The following is a 20502-nucleotide window of genomic DNA, read 5'->3' as shown; positions in this document are numbered from 1 at the left end:
CAATCTAATTATACCCATATTCTTGAATCTGGCTTCCTGGATCTAATTTATATTCTTTACCCCTGCATTAATCGTTCAATTCATTCTGGTAGTAAGTCTAGATGTTCTGTCTATAGGAACATACAACATTTAATTCCATACTTGATTGTGTTAAGCTTTCCCAAAGATGAGCTTTCTAATATATATAATATAGTATATAATGTATATATGTGTGTGTGTGTATATATATATATAAATATAAATATATATTGGTCATGGGGCTTGAACTCTGGGCCTGGGTGCTGTCTCTTAGCTCTTCAAGTCAAAGCTAGCACTCTCCCACTTGAGCCACAGCACCACTTCTGGTTTTCTGGTAGTTTATTGAAGATAAGAAGACTTTCGTACCTGGTCTGGCTTTGAACCACAGTCCTCAGATCTCGGCCTCCTGAGTAGCTAGGATTATAGGGGAGAGCCACTGGCAACCAGCTTGTACTACTTATAAAATATTAGAAATTAAATGTTTAGCTTTACCATGTTGAAGAGGTATATATGTGGAGAGTTTATTCACTGTCTGCCCTCATCTTTTTAGCAGCACCAAGGGCCATTGTGAAATGAATGAAAATACACACACATATATATAACCAAGGTTGCCTAAAAGTAAGAAAAGTCTTACTTTTCTATATTATTTTTCTCCCACATTAACCCACATCTTTACAAAATGAACACAAGGAAAAATCAGAAAAGCAGGGTTATTATTATTATTTTTGGTAAATTAAAACTCTTTACAAAGAATTAGACAATTCTATTTTTGTATAAATCTATGGAACTAATCTATGCTTCTTACTGTATTCCATAATTAGATTCATATGAAGATATCACATAAGCAAAACTTATACATGATTCTTAAAATTCACTGGATTTAGCCAGCATCAGTGCCTTATGCATGTAATCCTATCTATTCAGGAGGCTGAGATCTGAGGACCACAGTTCAAAGCCAGCCCAAGCAGGTAAGTCTATGAAATTCTTACCTCTGATTAACCACCAGGAAACCAAAAGTTGCACTGTGGCACACGTTTTAGAGCACTCATCTTGAGCTGAAGAGCTCAGGGACATCGCCTAAGGCCCAAAGTTCAAGCCCCACAACCAACCAAAAACACCCCAAATCATTGGATTTTTACAGAATTTTGTTTTACATAAAATTACAGAATTTCAGAATTTTTTTAATACTGAAAAGAATATACTGGTACTATTAAGCATGTTTCTCTTGGTGAAATATCTAAGGGAAATGTTATATTCTCTTAGAGAGATGCGGTTTTAGCCTGGCATACAAAATAAACCTCAGGGGCAATGTATAATTTTATTAATTACAGTACTTATTGATATCATAAAAAGTTAGCTCCATTTAATGATATGTTAAAGCTACCTATGGACAATCCATGTGACTTCTTGTGGTTGAAAAGACAGTGATTGTCTTCACTAAGGAGTATAGGCATTATTTCCTGTTATTTTGTTGTATTCACACCAATTATGAAATAAGTTCAATCAAGAAGAAAAGTATACAGATATTGCAATTTACTATTTGTCCGAGGCATCGACCGGCGTGACTCCATCTGAGTTCCTGTGTGCCATGGGGTACATGCTGTCATGCATTCCCTCTGGGTGCCCCACGCTGGGCAAAAAAACCATGCGCTGCCTGTCACACTCAGGAGATGGTTTGTGGGAAGTGCCATTTGTGCTCCTCCTATTTAATCACGTAGAACAATGCCTCATGATGCCTTTTGTGTTTTTTAATGGAGCCCCCGCCCACTTTGCTTCCTCTTTTATTATCTTGAACAACTCTTCCCGCCCACTGATTAAAGGTTGCTAATTGTCCACATTCCCCCGAAATTGTTTAAGGTCAACTTTCTGTCTTGTGATGATTCCATGACTACAGACTTACCTTCTATGCCCCTGTGCCCTATATAAGCATAAGCGTATGACGTTTTAATAAACTTTGGCTATACTCGCACGGTAGGGTCCCATTCTACCTACCAGACGCTGCGTTCCCCGGTCTCGCTGTGTGAACTGCAACAATTATTCATATGAAATTGCTCATTGATATTGTATTATTCTGTCATCAATAATATTGTCTCTAGGACTTTCTATTTTTGAGTACTATAATTTTTATGAGTAGCCAGTTAGAAAGATTTTTAAAAGGTTGTTTTTTTGATCATACAACTGCAAGTTAATTAAAGGAAATAGTTTTCATAACTCTAGATTTTAATAAAAATCCTTTAATTTGCAAAATTAAAGATATGCATTAACATTTATGAGTCACCACCAAAAATTAAATAAAAGTGTTTATGACAAACTTTTTCACAAAATAATCTTATTCTTAGTGTGTGCTGTAATTTTCTTTTATTAGCCTTTCTTGGAACGTATTAATGCAAATCTTGGAGATGTTTATGTTTATGAAAAGTCCTGATGAAAGAGCAACCAGCTCTTTAATTTGGTTTATTATGCTAAGGACTTTGACAAATTTAAGCAACCTTTTTAGGCCATTCTCTCACCTTCAGTGCTTTCAGAAAGATACTTACCATGGACGATGAGGACGTATTCCGCGCTGCTTTGGCCAATGGTGTTTGTGGCTTCGCATCGGTATGTGCCATTGTCAGTCTTGTTCAGGAACAGAATGTTGAGCTCTCTGCCACTCACAACCATTCGATCAGGATCCGGTAGCTCTCCGCCATCTTTTGTCCACAACACAGGTTCTGGCCTGTTAGATCCAAAGAGGAGTACAGAGAAAATAAGGAACATTGCATATTCTGTGAACTCACTGAGTTGAACAATTCACAAATTTTAAGACCTACTTTGTGCATAAGTATAGGCTATGGTACCATTAGAAGCACCGAACACTCACTAAGAAGATTCCATGTTAGGTTAAATTATAATTTAATGCTATCCTTCTTTAGCCGAGAGATGTGGAACAACTAATTTGTTGAGGATCATACCATTTAACCTTGGTGCCCTGAACAGGTCCTGAGTCTACATCCTGCTGCTAATGGCTCACACCTCACATTAGGAGATTTTCTTTGCAGTATTGAAGCAAATCTTTCCCAGAAATACCTGAAATTATATTTTCCCAAGAGTTCTATCTAATGACACAGCTCTGCCTGAATGTGACTTATGGGTATCTCACATCTCCTCCACCGTTCCTATTCACCCAAAAGGTTTATCTAAAAGATCATCTTTAACAAAATCCAGGTGCTTAATAATTTAGGAATAAGTAACAAAAATGTTGTGTATATTCACAATGAAATAGTATCAGCAATAAAGAATAAAATTATGCCATATTTGAGCAAATGTATAGCAATAAAGATTATCATGTTGAAAGAGAAAAACCAAATTCAAAAGCCAAATACTGCATGTTTTCTCTTATATGCAAATCTACATTTAAATAATCATAATAATTATGGGATATTATTATATAATATATTACATATAGCATATTATATATTGATAATTTATATGATTATATATAATCTATAATGTATTATACATTTTATATATAATATATGTTCTATCATATTATAATTTCTATTGCTTTCTTGAGGAAGCATAAGCAGAGGAATAGAGAATGGGAGGACAATGACAAAAATACACTTATCACTATATATGCATGTTTAAATGAAGATAACAGAATAAGTAGATAAAGAATGGGACTAAGAATAATGGAGGAAATGAATTTGAACAATGTGTGTTGAATTGATCTATATAATATCATAATAAAACTCTATTATGATTGATATATAATGATAACAGTAATTGAATACATTCTGATCACGTACTTCATAAGGTAATTTTGGTTAATGACAGAGAACATGGAATTTTGAGCTCATGAGACTTGTGACCCTCTTAGAATGTGTATAATGATGTTCTTACAGCAGGAAAATTTCCTAAGTTGCCTGTCTCGGGGTCTATCCCATTAGTTGAGCAATAAAGATTGTACTTGCAAAGGATTCTCATGTCAAAATTATAATTTGGGGAGGGGAAAGAAAAAACAAATTGTTTAAATAGGCATACAAGTGGACCCATTGCAACGATGAGATGTATAAGATGTTATGTCGAAAAACGAACTTTACACCTTTGGTGTGGGGTGGGGGTGGGGGTAGGGGTGGGGGCGGAGATGAGAAGGGGAAACAAAGGAGGAGGCAACAATTCTTGATAAGAAATGTACTCATTACCTTGCTCATGTAATTGTAACCCCTCTGTATGGTATTTTCAGTAAAAAACTTATTGATAAAAAAAATAAAAAAAATTACCTTTTAGAGAAGAAATGACAAGTAAACCATAGGTTCTCATCTTTGAAATATTTAACTTTTTCGAAGCATTAATAATAGGAATAATTGTTCATAATCCCTATCATGTTGTATGGATGCATTCTGTATCTTTTCAGTAATTCTCAAAATAAACGTATCTGTTTGTTGTTTTACAATATGGCGGCTTGATCTTTGGGCAGCACAATTACTAGACAGAGACTCTACTTCTTAAGCAACATTCCCAACACTTTTGGAATTTTAGTTATTTTTTTCAATAAGGTTGTGAACTTTTGCCCCTGGCCAACCTTGGACTATGATTCTATTACCTCTCCATTTTGAGTAGCTTACATTACCAGGATGTACCATCATGCCTAACCTAAATGCCATTAAAAAAAAAATCACAGGTACTATATAAAGAATGAAGAAGATAGGAGAAATAGTCAAAATCTGATCTAACTCATTTTGATTTTTCATCTCCTAGCTCCTGCTTTCAACATAACAATTATTTTCCTTGTGTACATACGGATTTTCTACTTTTAGCAAGATTTGTCATTATTTATTTCATGTCATGAACATTTAAATATATGTTAAACCATTGTAAATACAAGCAGAACATAATATTTGAAAATTGATACTAGGATTGTGACATGCATTCTATGAGAAATAATATATATTTTAGAGACAAAACCATCTGCAAAGTATCAAACTTAAAGATGAAAGCTGTGAATTCATAGCTGCCACCTCTAATCCTACCTACTCAGGAGGCTGACATAGAGAATTTGGGTTCAAAGCCAGCCCAGGCACACAGATCAGAGTGACTCTTATTTCCACTTAACCAGCAAAATGTAAAACTAAGGTGTGTGTGTGTTTCAAGTAGAGCTTCAGCCATAAACAAAATAGCTTTAATGAGAACATGAGGCCCTGAGATCAGGCCTCAGTACTGACATTAAAAAGCAAAACAAAATGAGATAAAACAAAACAAATCTTACAGATGAAATATTAAAAATACAACATTGAGAAGAACATCTATATGTGCAAATCAGCAAGATGGTGAAAGAACTGGCAATCAAATAGTTAAATGTTGAAACTAGTTGGAAGTGTGATATTTTGATAAAACAAATAATGCATATTTTCCATCTGCCAATAGTAATTAATTATATGCCCTTGAAATCCTTTTAATTAATTAAGAGTGTTATAATATTTTTGTTCAAAATTTTGGTCTTTCACCTCAGTTGCTAACAGCATTCTAAGTCCTGATGTTTCCTGAGTAATAGGCTTATTTTTGTTCTGTTGAGGAGCTCTTAAAAGGTAGTATGAGATTCTCTTGGTGGACTCCTGGAGAAATCAGGATGGAAACTATGTAGAAAGATATAACATTCAATCCTACTTGAGAAAAAGGAAATAATTGAATATTGAATTATCAATGTTCAGTGTCCAATCACTAAGGCCTTTGTAATAAAGCCATCAGAGAAACTCAAGGCACGTGATTCAAAGAGCATAGGTGTTGAACAATGTGCTGGGAGGAGTGAGGTCCTTCAGTAGAGGATGTGGAAGCACATGTCCTTTCCAATTCATCTCTGCATCTGGCTATTCATGTGAATCCTATGTAGTTTATGGGAAAGCATAAGCATATTGCTTTCCAGAGATCCATGAGCTGTTACAGAAAATTAATCAAACACACACAGACAGCCATGATGACCCCAGTTTGTAGTTGGTTGGACAATGGGTTGTTGACCCCCATTGTTGGGAGATGAAACTCACATACATTTTGATGATCACGGGTGAATTACTATAGTGTGTGAGTAGAGAATAGTGAAAGGTTGTGTGTGTGTGTGTGTGTGTGTGTGTGTGTGTTTCACAGTGAAAGTGAAGAAGGGGCTTTTATTAGGACTGTACCTATGAAATATAAAGTTCATCTTTATAATTATACTCAAATCACTCACTATATTGAAGCATATTTTAGTGAAAAGTAAGCTGAAATTTTAAATTAACAGATGTAATTATGTACATATACACATTAATGTATCTGTACATTTATATTTATTAAAAATAATACCTGTAGTATCTCAAACCTGAAACAGTAGCGGTTTCTTATTACTTGAATCCATAAATTTTGTGTCATCCTGACAGTAAAAACATTCTACAAATATATAATTAAATTTAGACTTGTCTTTTTAAATTACATAACTAGAAATATAGACATATAGAGAACCTTTTGATTTGTTAATTGGCATTTCAAATAACTGAAATAAACACCTGAAGAAGTGATTAATGGAAAATGAAAAAAAAGAACATTCTGCAAACAGTGAGCTAAGTTTTTTACTGATTCTTGAACCTATTTTGGATGGTAAATCTTCCATTAGAACCATAAGATGGAGTTATGGTAAAATAGTAGTTAGGTTTATACATAAATTAAAACTAGCCTATACAGCCAAGTGCCAGTGGCATACACTTGTAATCTTAGCTACTAAGGAGGCTGAGATCTGAGAATAATATTTGAAGCCAGATCAGGCAGGAAAGTCTGTAAGACTCTTATTTTTATTTTTTTATTTCTTGCTTTTTTAATTGTGAAAATACCATATAGAGGGGTTACAATTAAGATAATGAGTACATTTCTTATCAAGCATTGTTGCCTCCTCCTTTGTTTCCCTTCCCATCCCTTCCCATCTCTCCCTGCTCCCCAAAGTTGTAAAGTTCGTTTTTCGACATAACAAGGAATTAGCAGTAGAGCTGTGACTCAAGTGGTAGAGTGCTCTCTGTGCTCTCTGTGCTTTCTCTACAGCTTTTTGGTGTTTTTTTTTAATGGAGATTTTTTTTTTTATTGTGAACATACCGTACAAAGGGGTTACAATTACATGGGCAAGCTTTTTGGTTTTGAGTTCATCAAGACTAACACACATACACATGAGTGAGTACACACACACACACACACACACACTCTCTCTCTCTCTCTCTCTCTCTAGCATACATGTATTTCCAGTTATTATTTAAAATAATCAAACTTCTTAATATCTCCATAAAAATTAAGTAAATACAATTTGTTTCATCTTAATAAAGAAGGCCTGTAGATGTTTTCTAATTTGAACACAGAAATGATTGAATTTCTGGCTCCAGAGAACAACGTTCTTCCCTGGTGTTCAGACATCCAAAAGAGATCATTCGAAAAATGGTCATAATCTTCAGATTTTGTGTGGTCTGATTAAAAAATATACAGGAGTCAGGCACTAGAGGTAAAAGGAAATTGAGGGCAGCAACACATATGACACAGTAACATTGTACATTGTAGTTAATCCCGAAAATTACCCCTTTAAAAATAGCAAGTAATTAGAACTTGGAAATCTACATGTGATGAGCCTTGAGTTTTTTTCTATCAAATCTAAGTGACAATGCTTTATTTTTACCTTTTAAAATTATAACTGTTTCTAAACCAACTGAATGGATGATACAGAACAAAAGAAGCAAATATGTTTATGAATTCACTCGCATACATTCTAAGGTTGTAGGGCCATAGTTTTCAAAGTTAACACATTTTCATAAATTTTAATTCAATGTTTTATTTTGTGCATATATTTAAAACTTGAAGAGCAAATAAGAAATGGAGTTCTAATCGGGTTTTTCTCATCATATAATACTTGATTCTGATTTACTAGGCACTTATTGCTGCTAAATTTAGTCTTATAGTGGAGAGAAGAATTAACCTATAGAAGAGTTAAGTACTTATTAGCAAACTTAATAATAATAACATTATTTTAGAGTCTGTGAAATTCTGTACTTTATACTTATTTATCTAATGTCTATTGATAATTATTTCAAGTTTTGAGATAGAAAGCCATTATACTACAAACTGCATAATTCTAGCAAAGTTATGGTACAGCAAATGGATTATGCCTAGACATTTCAGATTGCTATGGTATTGAAGTAGATGCAGAAGTCATGCTGAAGTCAAAACAAAATTCAAGGGTGGGACACAGAAGTAAACTAATCTCTCAGGATGTTCTGCTGAAGAAAAATAACTACCCATGTTTTATCTAAACGTTTCTTTTCTTTTGTAACACAAAATGTTAGTGATTAGGATATCATGAGCAGCTAGGTGCTGGTGACTGCCTGTAATCCTAGCTATTCAGTAGGCTGAAATATGAGGATTGTGATTCAAAGCCAGCCTCAACAGGAAAGTCCTTGAGCATCTTATCTCCAATTAACCACCAGAAAACCAGAAAGAGAGCCATGGTTTAAAGTGACAGAGTACTAGCCTTGAGCAAAAGAGCACAAGAACAGTGCATAACCCCTGATTTCAAACCCATGGCCAACAACAACAGAACGACATCATGAGTATCATATGTGAAATTGCAAGTACCATTATGTGTGTACATTAGGTATGAAATCTTCATGATCAATTGAACAATGCACTTACTCTATGTATTCTTTTAAAACTTACTTGAAAATTATTAGTTCTTGAATTTCTCTCTTGAAAATAATGCACTTTTTAACAGATTCATGCTTTTTAAAATCCAAAACATGCCAGTCTGAATGTCTCAGATTCTGCTGTTTTATATCTGCCATCATACAAGGCAATTGGGTGCCTTATAAGATGGAGCTTCTACCATTCACCTCAGTCAGAACCTGGAAGAACATTCAGTTCAGAATGTTGCAAGGAAGAATTATATTTTCTATAGAAGAGTTAAATTAATTCATAGCTTCCACTGATATAAAATAGTGCATATTAGTCTATGTGATCTCATACTTATGTTAAACACAGAGTGAGCCACAGTCATAGAATTCCAACTGTTTCATAACTCCTTTCTTGTCTAACATCAAAGCGAATGGTCTTGGAAAAATAATCGGAAAGTGCACATCATTTGTTTGGTAGCTGACAATGAAATGTTTTGTGCCAAGAAGAATTAAGTGGATCTAAATTTACAACTTACAAATTTGAAATTGTATTTTAATTATTTGGATGAAATCCTTCTCAGAGGATCATATTTTTCTTCATTATTAAACACAGCGTTGCTGTTGATATTCAAGTCTATTTTATGGTGCTAAAATGACTTCAGGTAGAACACACAGGTTTGTAGTTTTGTTATAGATGGGTAAAGTGGTTAAAATTTAGCATCAGTTTCCCCAAGATCTTGATGTATCTTTAATGTAAAAATTTTCAATTTTGAGGGTAAGAAAGGCATTACAAAGCCATATATAAAAATCATATACTTGTATATAAGAACAATTTGCTCACTTTGTTCTCTTTTCTTCTCTATAATTTCCTTTCCTCCATTGTCCATTTTTTGGCTTTTAAGGGTCCTCATCTAAATTGATTTTATTACTCAAGAGTAAGCCACAACTTGCATTTTTGACATCATAGGAAGAGCAACTGTATTCATAGATACTCTTCTTCCTACATTCTGTAACACCATTATATTTACATTTGACTTCAGTAAGATCATGTCAGGATCGCCTGTCCTTGCAGTTTCAAGTGAAAAATATTTACATTCTTTACTTCCCACTTTCAGAGCATAATGTTGGTCACAAATCACAATAGGTGATTCTCTACTACTCACCTACCTTTAAAAAATTAATTTATCTCTCTATCTCCCTACTTTCTCCTTTCTTTCAGGTGTATGGATTTTTCTGGGACTTTGACTTCCTAAAATTTAGGCTGATAGAGTGTCCATGGATCATTGACAGACTGACTATTCTAATTAGACCCAATTTATTTCCTAAAATTTGGGACATTAATGTTTAAATTTGCTTCCCATTATAAAGCTTTCTGCCTGTTACGTTTGAACAGAAGTTATTTGTATAATAACTTCATGCATGTTAAAAAGCATGTGTAATGCAAGGAAAACACTTTTTTATTGTTTCTGTGAGTTCACACAATAACTTTCCAGAGAATAATATTCTGTTCCATCATTAAGTAAAATAATACCAAACATGTACAGTGACTCCAAATTAATTCTGTTCTACATATCTTCTTCTATCCATATATTTATTCAGAAGTGATAACTAAAATATTTTACAGCTAATATAACAAGCACAGAACAATCCACTTGACAGTAAATTGTATTTGTGATTACCACAGGGATATTAGCTTCAAATTTATGACTAATATTATGGAAAAATGCAAAGAGAAAAAGCAGATATAGAATGCCTCATATTGAAGAATGAATAATTTTTTTCTTGAATAAATAATTCCAACCTTTCAGCGTATACACAAACACACATATGCACACCCAAACATGCATACATATAACCTGTTTTTTTATTCCTGAAATCTTCCTATACCATTACCAAGTTGATGATTTTATTATTTTATAAACACCTACATGGTCTGTAGATTTTCAAAAAGTAAAAAGATAAGATGTAGTATAATAATAAATGTATAAAATCACTACAGAATTTTAAAGCTAGAAAGAAGAAATACATGGCCTAAAATTCTAGTTCATAAATAGGACAGTATCATTAATATGTAGATAAATTTTGTATAGGATTTCCAGCTAAATATTTACATATCCCTCAAAATAATTGGCTTTTTGTTGCAAGAAAACTGCTTACCTGAAAATATTCAAGAAATACTTTTGCTCTGGGGATCTAGAATCATGTTCTTTAAGCTCTTAGGGGACTTTCACAAGACATTGGAACATTTAATTGAAAATGACTGAGAGCCCAACACACCACAGATGCATATCCTAAATAACAGCAGTGGAGATTACCAGTCATCAGCTTCTTGTTTCAAAACAAACCCAAATATATTCAATCTCAGACTCATTTCCAACATATCACTTGTGTGTTTCCACAGAGTCATGTATGATTAAATTTTGAGCCATGAGATGGAAAAGACCATATGGGCTTCAAGAAGAAATTGATATGGGAAGAACAACACATGGATGCATTTATATTATGGAAATTTAGAATTAATTCCCCAAATTATACTTCTGAAAACATCTTAGAATAATAAATGCAATATCTTTCATTTTAATTAATAAATTAATTAAATGAGAAAAGTTTATAATCACTCTAAAGTTGACATTAGATGATAAATAATAAACCTAAATATTCTATAACACTTATTAACTAGGAATGGTGCTATAGGAATGTCTAGACAGCAAAGGAATAATCACTACATCCATTTTATAATTGTTTTGATGACATGTTATTATGTAGAGCATGACCTGATTTTCTGCTCATTTTATTTAGAATAGCAAGCTCCACATGACATTATATTAAATGGGTATTGTATTTGTATTGATGATGCTAGGAATCTAAAGCTTCAAAAGTCAAAGTTGTTTAATAAAGTATACATATATATACAAAAGATACCTGAAGTAATTAGGAGACTTGTTTAAAATGAAAGCTTAGTATAGCCACAGATTTTTATAATTCAAATCCTAATATACATTTTTCTTTCTATTAAGAATAAAACTTTTATGTACCCTTGAGCTTAACTGCTAATGCATCCTCTTCTAGCATAAACACAGATCATGACGATTAATTAGAAAGCTTGCTATAGAGCAGGAAATACATTTTCCTTAATGATGATATCTGTTGTATTTAGGTCAAAATATGTGACATTGATATTATTATAGATCTATATTAATTCCAAATTATATTTTTCCCTCTTTTGCTGAACAGTATCTCACTCTGGATCATAACTTGACTTCATTAACTCCTGATATGTTTCACAATTTCTTCTCATTAATTAGTTTGTAAAATAATGATCAAACAGCCCGTGATTTGTAAATAAGTCCACAGAAGGGAAGGAATCTAACTCCTTATAAAACAGGTTTTCCTTGATAATTGTCTCTTTTAAAAAAATTCTAGGGGCTGGGAAGGTGGCTCAGTGGTAGAGTGCTTGCCTTGCATGCATGAGGCCCTGGGTTCTATTCCTCAGTACCATCTAAGCAGAAAAAGCCGGAAGTGGTGCTGTGGCTCAAGTGGTTGAACGCTAGACTACTCTTGAGCTGTTTAGCTGACTGACAGTGCCCAGAGTTCAGGCCCACTACTGACAAAAAATAAAATAAAAAATAAAAAAAATTCTACCATGTGAATAAGAAAATACCAATTTTTGATCATTTCTAAAATGGATAATTGTTTACAACATCTCACTGGTTGCTATATGGTATTTTATTTGTCTTCCAAAAGATCAGAATATTTGTTTGTCCAGAATCAGAAGTTTTTTTGGCATGAAATTATGCATATTAGACTTATGCCAAAAAATGAAAGAAAAATTGTGGTTACCAGAAAGTAGAGTAGTTAAGTACAAGGCAAACATTGTGCTGGATACTCAGAAAAATTTATCAAATCTCATAATTATTGCCTGTTATAGAACAGGCAAATGCCAAAACACATCCATTCAACTGAAAAAGGGTCCATTGTATGAAGTTAATTCACAAAGTGTTAAATATTGGATTAAAATGTAGGATGACTCACTAGTCACAGCATGGGGCGGCAACCACGCAGCACTTAAGGTCATGACTTTAGTGTAATATAAAGTTCCCCCCCTCCCCCCCCGTCCCCATCCTCCCCTCCCCCCCCTCCTCCCTGCAACCTTTTTTTTTTTTTTTTATAAATGGAGAATGTTGCTGCCTGAAAGCTGTCTGGGAATTCAGCCAAGGAAAAAAGAAGACTGCAAAAACTCTGGGGACTTGAAAGAAAAGTGGCTGTCATTGGCTGGGTCCTCACTTTAAACTAAAATTAAAACAATAGACAGACATGTACTGTAATCTCTCTTTTAAGGAAAGAATGGGATGCCTCTGCCTGTATAGTAATGTCAAGTGGAACAATTTGGTTCTGGCCCAAGTAATGCAGCTGTTCCACAGGAAAATGGCAAAAGGCTCCAGTCCAAAGCAGGCAAATAAGGCATGATTGTTCCTAAACAGTCACTAGGGCCCTCACATTTAGAACAAGGAAAACAACATTAGTATGCAGGAGGGCAGGTTACAAACAGGAGTCTCAATGCAACTTGAGCGATGGCATCATTTTTTGTGATTTACACAAAGGATAGTGGGTTGCTTTGTCTGTTAACAATATGCCTAATAATGATGAATGACTCATTCTTCTAGAAATCATATGTTGATCAAACACTATTTTTAGGAAGTAATAAAGATTTGGCCTTGGATCACAGAAATGATTCAAGTCAGCTAAAATGGAAAAAAGTGAAGACATAATGCTTCCCTTTTACATTTTTGATTCTCTTTTGTTCATTAAGGGTGGATCAGGTAAATAGTAAAGTTAATAGACATTAAGTGTTTAGGGAAGCAATTGAACGTGAAGCAATAGCAATATTTCTCCTGGTGCCAAAATAATCAAGTGGGGAATCAGTTGCAATAGCTCTGAGGTAATGGAGCAGAACTTTGGCAGTGATTACCAAAGTGCAGTAGGCAACTTGAATCTGCCTATTAGGTTTGTACTATCCCAGAGTTCATTTTCACTCTTTCTTTTTTGTTCCTCTCTTAAAATATGGATAGCCTCCCCACTACTGTTTCAAATCGTGCTTTATTTTAAAATGTTTATTTCAAAATATTTATTTCTTTTAATCACCTCTCTTCCACAGTTCATGTTTCATTCTCTGATGTACATTGTATTCTGATTAGAGGTTGTCTTCCTTTGCCTACTACCTACAAACTCCCTGATTAATCTATTGCAATTTACTTTCTGTTCTCTGGGCTCTAGTGAAACTGTTTTCTTGATGATCAGTAAGATTTCCTTCTGGGGAAATTCAATAATTTCTTTTTAGCTTTCACTTCCTTTTTTTTTTTTTTTCTTTTTTCTGTCTGCCTCATCTGGCACTGTTGGAAACAACAAGCTACAGAGAGGCTACCAGTGAAACTGTCTTTAGAGAGGTTAATGCCTGAGAGGCTACCAGGGAAACTGTCTTTAGAGAGGTTAATGCCTTCATCTAATGGAAATGATGGTCACATTAAAAAATGGAGAATAGGTCCAAGAAGATGAGGAAGAAGTAAAGAAATCACACGAAGCTGTCATTTTATTGTCAATTGCCTAGCAGCTTAGATGGAAATGAAATGAAAATGAAAATCTGGAAATGGGGATATAACACAAGAGAATGAATTAATGCACTTTTAGTTGTGTACAATTTGGGTATAAACAGAAATTGTAAGAATGAAGTCAGAAAATGACTATTTTACCTGTTTACAAATCTATGAATTAATTGCTCAAAGATCATATATTAATTGGAGTTTTTCATATATGAGTACAAACATGCTAGCAACAGTGGAATAAGAATTCGGAAACAGTAGGGCATAAATATAAAGAAAAGTCAGATAAGCATGCAAACTAAATATATCATAATGCTAGTGAATTCTTTACTCTAAAACATCCAGAGCTGCAACTTCCATGTTAAAATTATTATTAGCCTTATAGTAGAATTTCATATGTAAGTTTGGATATCATAAGTGGCAATTTAGCCTCAGCAGTTGAAGTAGCCACAAATAATTGAAACAGTCTAAGATTTGGATAGAACTGAATTACAAGCTTAGTCTCACCAATTTTCAATGTAGATGGATAGAAAATTGTAGTTAATCCTCTTGAACATTAATTTTCTCTTCCGTAAAATAGGGAGCATTCTAACTTTCCTTTTACATTTGCACGTTCATATTAATCTAAATTTATGGGAAAGGTGACCTCTATTTCTTAAAATTACCAAACTTTGAATTCTTAAAAATAAGTATATGAGATTATTATATTTTACAATCATCTCCAATAGAGAGGATATTTTACACACAAGCTTATTTCAAGTTAAAGAAGTCTCCAGGAAACACAATGAGGCACAACCACTCAATAATGTCTGAAGTGGATGACATGGACATCTTAAATATGTAATTTCATAAATGTCAATCTAATTATTTGTATATATAAAATGATGACTCTACCATTGGGAGGAGGCATTGAATTAAAAACAAACAAACAAACAAAAACAGATCACTGACAGCTGACGATTATTTGAGCAGGCACATATTTATTTCTAAGCATGTATATATCACGTTTTTTTCCTCCATCTCATTTAACTTCCTATACTACATACATATATTGCATACATATACCAAATATATTGCACATGTATACCAAATGTGCAACTATTTACCTTAGGATAAAGATGAAGGAAAAAAAGTAAACACAAAATTACTTTGCGTATCCTGATTATACTGATGTTCCTTCATAGTTCCCTATGCTTAATCCTGATGCTGTGAAAAACAAAAGCAAGAGAAGAGAGACAAGGAAAAGACTACACTAACAATAATAGCAGAAATAAATGAAAGTAGAGAAGATAGTGATACAGAATCTGAGAAATTTTTGTTTAAATATATCTAAGCTGGGTAAAATCCATTATACTTCTTTGCCTGGTTAAAGTACTATATTTATAGTCAAAAGTTCTAGCTGAGGCTGTATTGCTGAAAAGTACTTGTCACATATAAATAACATATTGTGGTAGAAAACAGTTTTCTATAAGCAACTTCAACTTCTCTGAAGGTGAAACTATGAATATGAATTGAACAGGCTATATAGACAGAAAAGCTACCATAAAAGTATGTTCAATTAGCTCTAAAGTGGTTTCATATATTTAAGTGGAAAAACAATAGAATTATGCATAAATTGCTCATAAAACTTTGTATTCTTTTTTGTGTTTTCTTTTCAACTCAGGGCCTTCTACTGGTAGTCTGATACCCTACCATTTGAGCCATGCCTCTAGAAATGTTTTCAGGGGTTAATTTTGAGACTTATTTCTTGCCATGGTCTATCTACTTTCAGCTTTCTATCATTGCTGGACTGACAGGTATGACCCCCCCAATCTACCATCCCATAAATATAGGCTGTAGACTCTTCTGCTTACACTAATCTGGAATCATCATCCTTTTTATTTCAGCTACAAATTCACCTCATGAAGACAGCCACACAAAACTGCAGCCAGTTATTTGCTGAGAAAAAAAAAAAAAACACTCAAAAATGTCCTGATGGGGCTGACATTATACCACTACCCTCGCTCCCAACATAACCTCCCAAGTAGTTAGAATTACAGGTGAGTCACCTGAACCCAGAAAACCAGTGTCCTTTCATCCCAGGAAAATAATGCTCCAAAGAGTCAGGAATTAAAATATATATATATATATCAAAATGGTAATAAAGATAACATTGATTTACTTACTGTGATTAATAGAAAAAAGTTTCAATGTCAAGCTTATATTTTATAGTTCATGGAGAAAGGTTTGTCATGACATAAGCTGGTACCTATACTTTAATAATTTAATTATAATTAGAAGTAAAATTTGGCAAGTGAAACTGCTTTGCAGAGACTCTCCCATATAATAATATAATTAAATAATACAATACAATATAATTAAATTTCTCCTATTAAAATTTAAACACAAATGACTTGGAAGATTTTTAAAAATCAAACATTTCACAAAGTTAGGCCTAGAGTGTTATTTTATTAAAACCATCACATCATTTTCAATTACTATTAAATGATCTATTCACAAATCATTCATATTTAAATATATTATGTTTTTTAAAAAAATTGTGTCCTGGGCTATGGTGGTTCATCCCTACAACTCTCAGTACTTGGAAAGCTGAGATGGGGAGGATCATGCTCATGGCCAGCTCTAGCATATAGACAACACTCCTTTTTTACCAAAAGTTTGACGCATTGACTTCACCCGTCATTCAAGCTACACTGGAGTCTGAGGTCTTGAAGCTTATGGTGCCAGGAAAGCCCAGTGAGAAAAGTCCCTGAGTCTCCATCTCAATGAAAGAAGCTGGAATGATGGTATGAAAAATAGGAGTTTGTCTTTGTTTTTGGTAAATAACTAGACAAAAGAGTCTGGAATTGGTTTCCGCTGTTGGAGTGCCTCACACCACAGTACATTGAGAAAAAGGTAGCATCCTATGATTTAGCTGTTTATGAACATGTATGGTGAAAAGAAAACCTTTAGAATTAACTTGACCTCAACATTAACATGCCCTAATATTAAAATCTTATTTCATGTTTGCTTGAAGCATGTAACATTTGAAAACCATATTTTCATTGGGTACTACATTAGGGGTATATGCCTGTTTTTCTTGAAACTTTGAGGATACTTAAATATTTTCCACTTTCTAGGAAAATTAAATTTAGTAGAGTGCCACTTTTATCAGTATGGTGACATAAATAAATAAATAGTGATTGATTAAGCCTTTACTCCTCCCAAGTTAAAATATCTTATTGAAGCTTTTTTAAAAAAAGGCATAGTTGGAAATCTTCCCAGGAATTTCTCTAGATAGCAAAGTAAAAGCCAACCTTCCCCAGAAGCTTAATGAAGACATGGTTCAGGGGTTTTCTATTCCAAGGATCACATTTGCCCACCAAGAAAAAAAAACTAATATGTTTATTTAGTTAAAACCTGTACAAATAAGGATATAGTGAAAGTCTTTATTGCTTGTTAAGTTACTTACAGTGGTTTTCCTTTGGATTCACAAGTCAAAGTTAAAGACTGCCCTTCTTGTGGAAAAGGAGTAGATGGTATAATCTTAACTGAAGGTGTATCTGGAAAAAAAAACAAAGAATATTAAGACAGGTTATTAGTCACAGATGATATCTAATTTCTCCATACATTCTTTATGTTCATATATTATTTCCTTTTTTATAGTTATATGCATTTATAAAAGATTCCTGAGGCAACTCAATTTTAAGAAGTTCTTCTCCATGCAAATCCAACAGAAATATATGAATATCTTAGGAGCATCTCTGAAATCTAGATTGAAAAGTGAAATGGCAAAATGTGGTTCAAATGAATATCAAGTATTTCAAACAATTGTTTCTCCAACTGTTTATAGATGCTATGAATGCTATTAGTGTGGGCTGAATGTATTTATGTGCATTGAAATACAGCACATCATTGTTACAGGAGTCACAATAAGGAACCCCTAGTGAACTCTTCCTCTGTTATCTCAGAAGCATAATACTGAGTATTTTCAGAATGAAGTAACATATCACTGAGCACCTGAAGCTGTCTAAAGCAAACTGAATAGCTACTTAAAATGTTATTAAGAGTTAAAATGTGCCTTGTTAAAAAACTATACCTACTTGATATACCAAGTAGGTATCATATAGATAAAAATCATATCTACTTGTAGAAAATTCAAGAATAGTACAGGATATTTATATTTCTAATTTGTATAACTTTAAGCTATGCCATTGTGCTGACATGATTCTAATCCCATTACTCATGATGGTGAGGCTACATTTTCTGAGTTCAAAATCAGGATGTATGGCCATGAAGAAAACCTGATTTAAGGATGACTCATCACAACAATGATACTCACAAGGCACTATGTTGGAAATGTACCTTACAATTGTGGGAGAGGGAACTGGGGGAAGGTGGAGGAGGCAGGGATAGTGGGAGAAAAACAAAGGAGGGGGTAAAAATGCCCAACAAGAAATGTACTCATTACCTTACTGATGCAATTGTAACCTCTCTGTACAGCATCTTAACAAGAAAATAAAAATTTTAAAAATCTAAAAAACAAAACAAAACAAAAAATCAAAGGGACCAATGTGCAGATCAGGAATACTGTGTTTGAGATCGGGAATATTGTGTTTGCCTAATCTGTGTTACTTCTGGTGTGAATTCCCAAAATAGAATGAATAGTCCAGATAGGTACCTCTTATTCTTTATAATAAGTCCAGTCTAAAAAATTATTTAAGAAAATGAAGAGATGTGTTCATTGTAATCATTTTTTAACTGGTAGATGTGTACACTGAATAAAAAAATTACATATAATTTCATTAGCATTTATTAATATTATTACATTTGTGAGTCATTTGTTGAATAGAAATTACATACATTTTTGACTCCAGACTTTTTTTTTTTTATTAAGGAGGCACTTTATTGAGAAGGTTCCTACACTGACCAGCCAGGGCCGCAGCACAGGCTCGGGTGCTGATACTGTGACCCCGAGTGGCCCATGTACTTAGGTTTTAAAGGCAAATTTCACAAGGTCAAGCCTGGTCATGCAGGTGACCAATGAGATTGTCACACACCCAAAAGATTGCACAGTCATACTAGACCACACACAGGTGGCCAATGAGGTTACACTTTGTCACATAATAGCTGCTTAAACCAGCCTATCACTTTCGGTTTCAATGAATTCAATGGTAAGGCGGAGCTTACAGTAAGCATACTGATTCCAGAATTTTTAAAAGTGAAAGTGGATATGTGGAAACATAGTGATCATATGCAGGGTAAGAGAGATGAGTCAGAATTATTGTTGGCAAACTGAAGCCTATATCTTTTTACTTTTAGACAATATATACACAACATCACTTTCCTTTGTCATATCTTAAAAGAAAGATGTATTTCTAGGGAACAGGTTGGAAGATAATAGAGATTGGATTAATTTATGTCAATTTGACTATGCCATAGGATATAGAGCTCTTAAGTCAAGCATTGTAATTGATTCTGTGAAAACGATTTTTCAAAATAGGATTGACATATACTGAGTGCAGCAAATTGTCCTCCATAATATAGGTGGGCTCACCCAACTTGTATTACCTACAAAGAATAATGATGAAACTAAACCTGTGCCCAGAAATTGGATCTTTGAACTTGGGATCTGGAATTTTTCTGCCCTTTGATTGGCTGTCATTGGGATCTAGAACATTCCTCAAAGGGTAGATGTTGAAAGCATGATCACCAGCCTATGACACTACTGGAAGGTAGGAGAAACTTAAGGAGGTTGGGCCTAGAGGAGGAAGTTCACTGGCATGTGTCTCTGAAGATGGTATTGTTGTTTGTCTCTTTGCTTTCTTAGCCACTATTAGGAGAACAGGACTCAGCTTCCTTGTGCATTTACCACAATTAACTGTACCTCCACTGGCTCAAAGTGACAGGGCCCACCAATCATGGTTTGAAGTTCCTGGTGTGAGTCAAAGTAAAACTTGTTCCCTATTAATATCATAATGGTTGTTATTTTGTGACAGTGCCTAAAAGCTGATAACTAGACCACAATAATAGTATCTGTCTTCCCTGTCTTCAATTTGGACTAGGATTTATAAACCAGGCAACTCAGCCTGAAACGAGCCAATGGCTGGTTTGAGTCTCTCCTTTCCACGTTCTCTGGGACTTGTCAGACTCATAGTGTGAACAATTCCTTAAAATAAATCTCTTTTTATATGTATGTGTAATTGGTTTTGTTTCTCTAGAGAGCTCACACTAATGCACTATCCTAGTAAAAATTTTGA

General features: G+C 33.9%; 1 protein-coding gene across 2 annotated transcripts in view; it reads right to left on the bottom strand.

Moving 5' to 3' along the window:
- The window catches only part of Cadm2 (cell adhesion molecule 2), a 163505-nt gene that overhangs the window by 60154 nt on the left and 82849 nt on the right, over positions 1-20502 (bottom strand). For both annotated transcript variants that reach the window (XM_013024108.1, XM_013024106.1), the window contains exons 5-6: positions 17715-17805; positions 2556-2734 (exon numbers count right to left, since the gene is read on the bottom strand). In XM_013024108.1, coding sequence (XP_012879562.1) covers positions 2556-2734; positions 17715-17805 — 270 coding nt within the window. The remainder of the gene's footprint in view (positions 1-2555; positions 2735-17714; positions 17806-20502) is intronic.

The sequence above is a fragment of the Dipodomys ordii genome, unplaced genomic scaffold (genome assembly GCF_000151885.1).
Source record: "Dipodomys ordii isolate 6190 unplaced genomic scaffold, Dord_2.0 Scaffold73, whole genome shotgun sequence".
NCBI classification, from domain to species: Eukaryota; Metazoa; Chordata; class Mammalia; order Rodentia; family Heteromyidae; genus Dipodomys; species Dipodomys ordii.
This window is presented reverse-complemented; position numbering and strand designations above follow the sequence as displayed.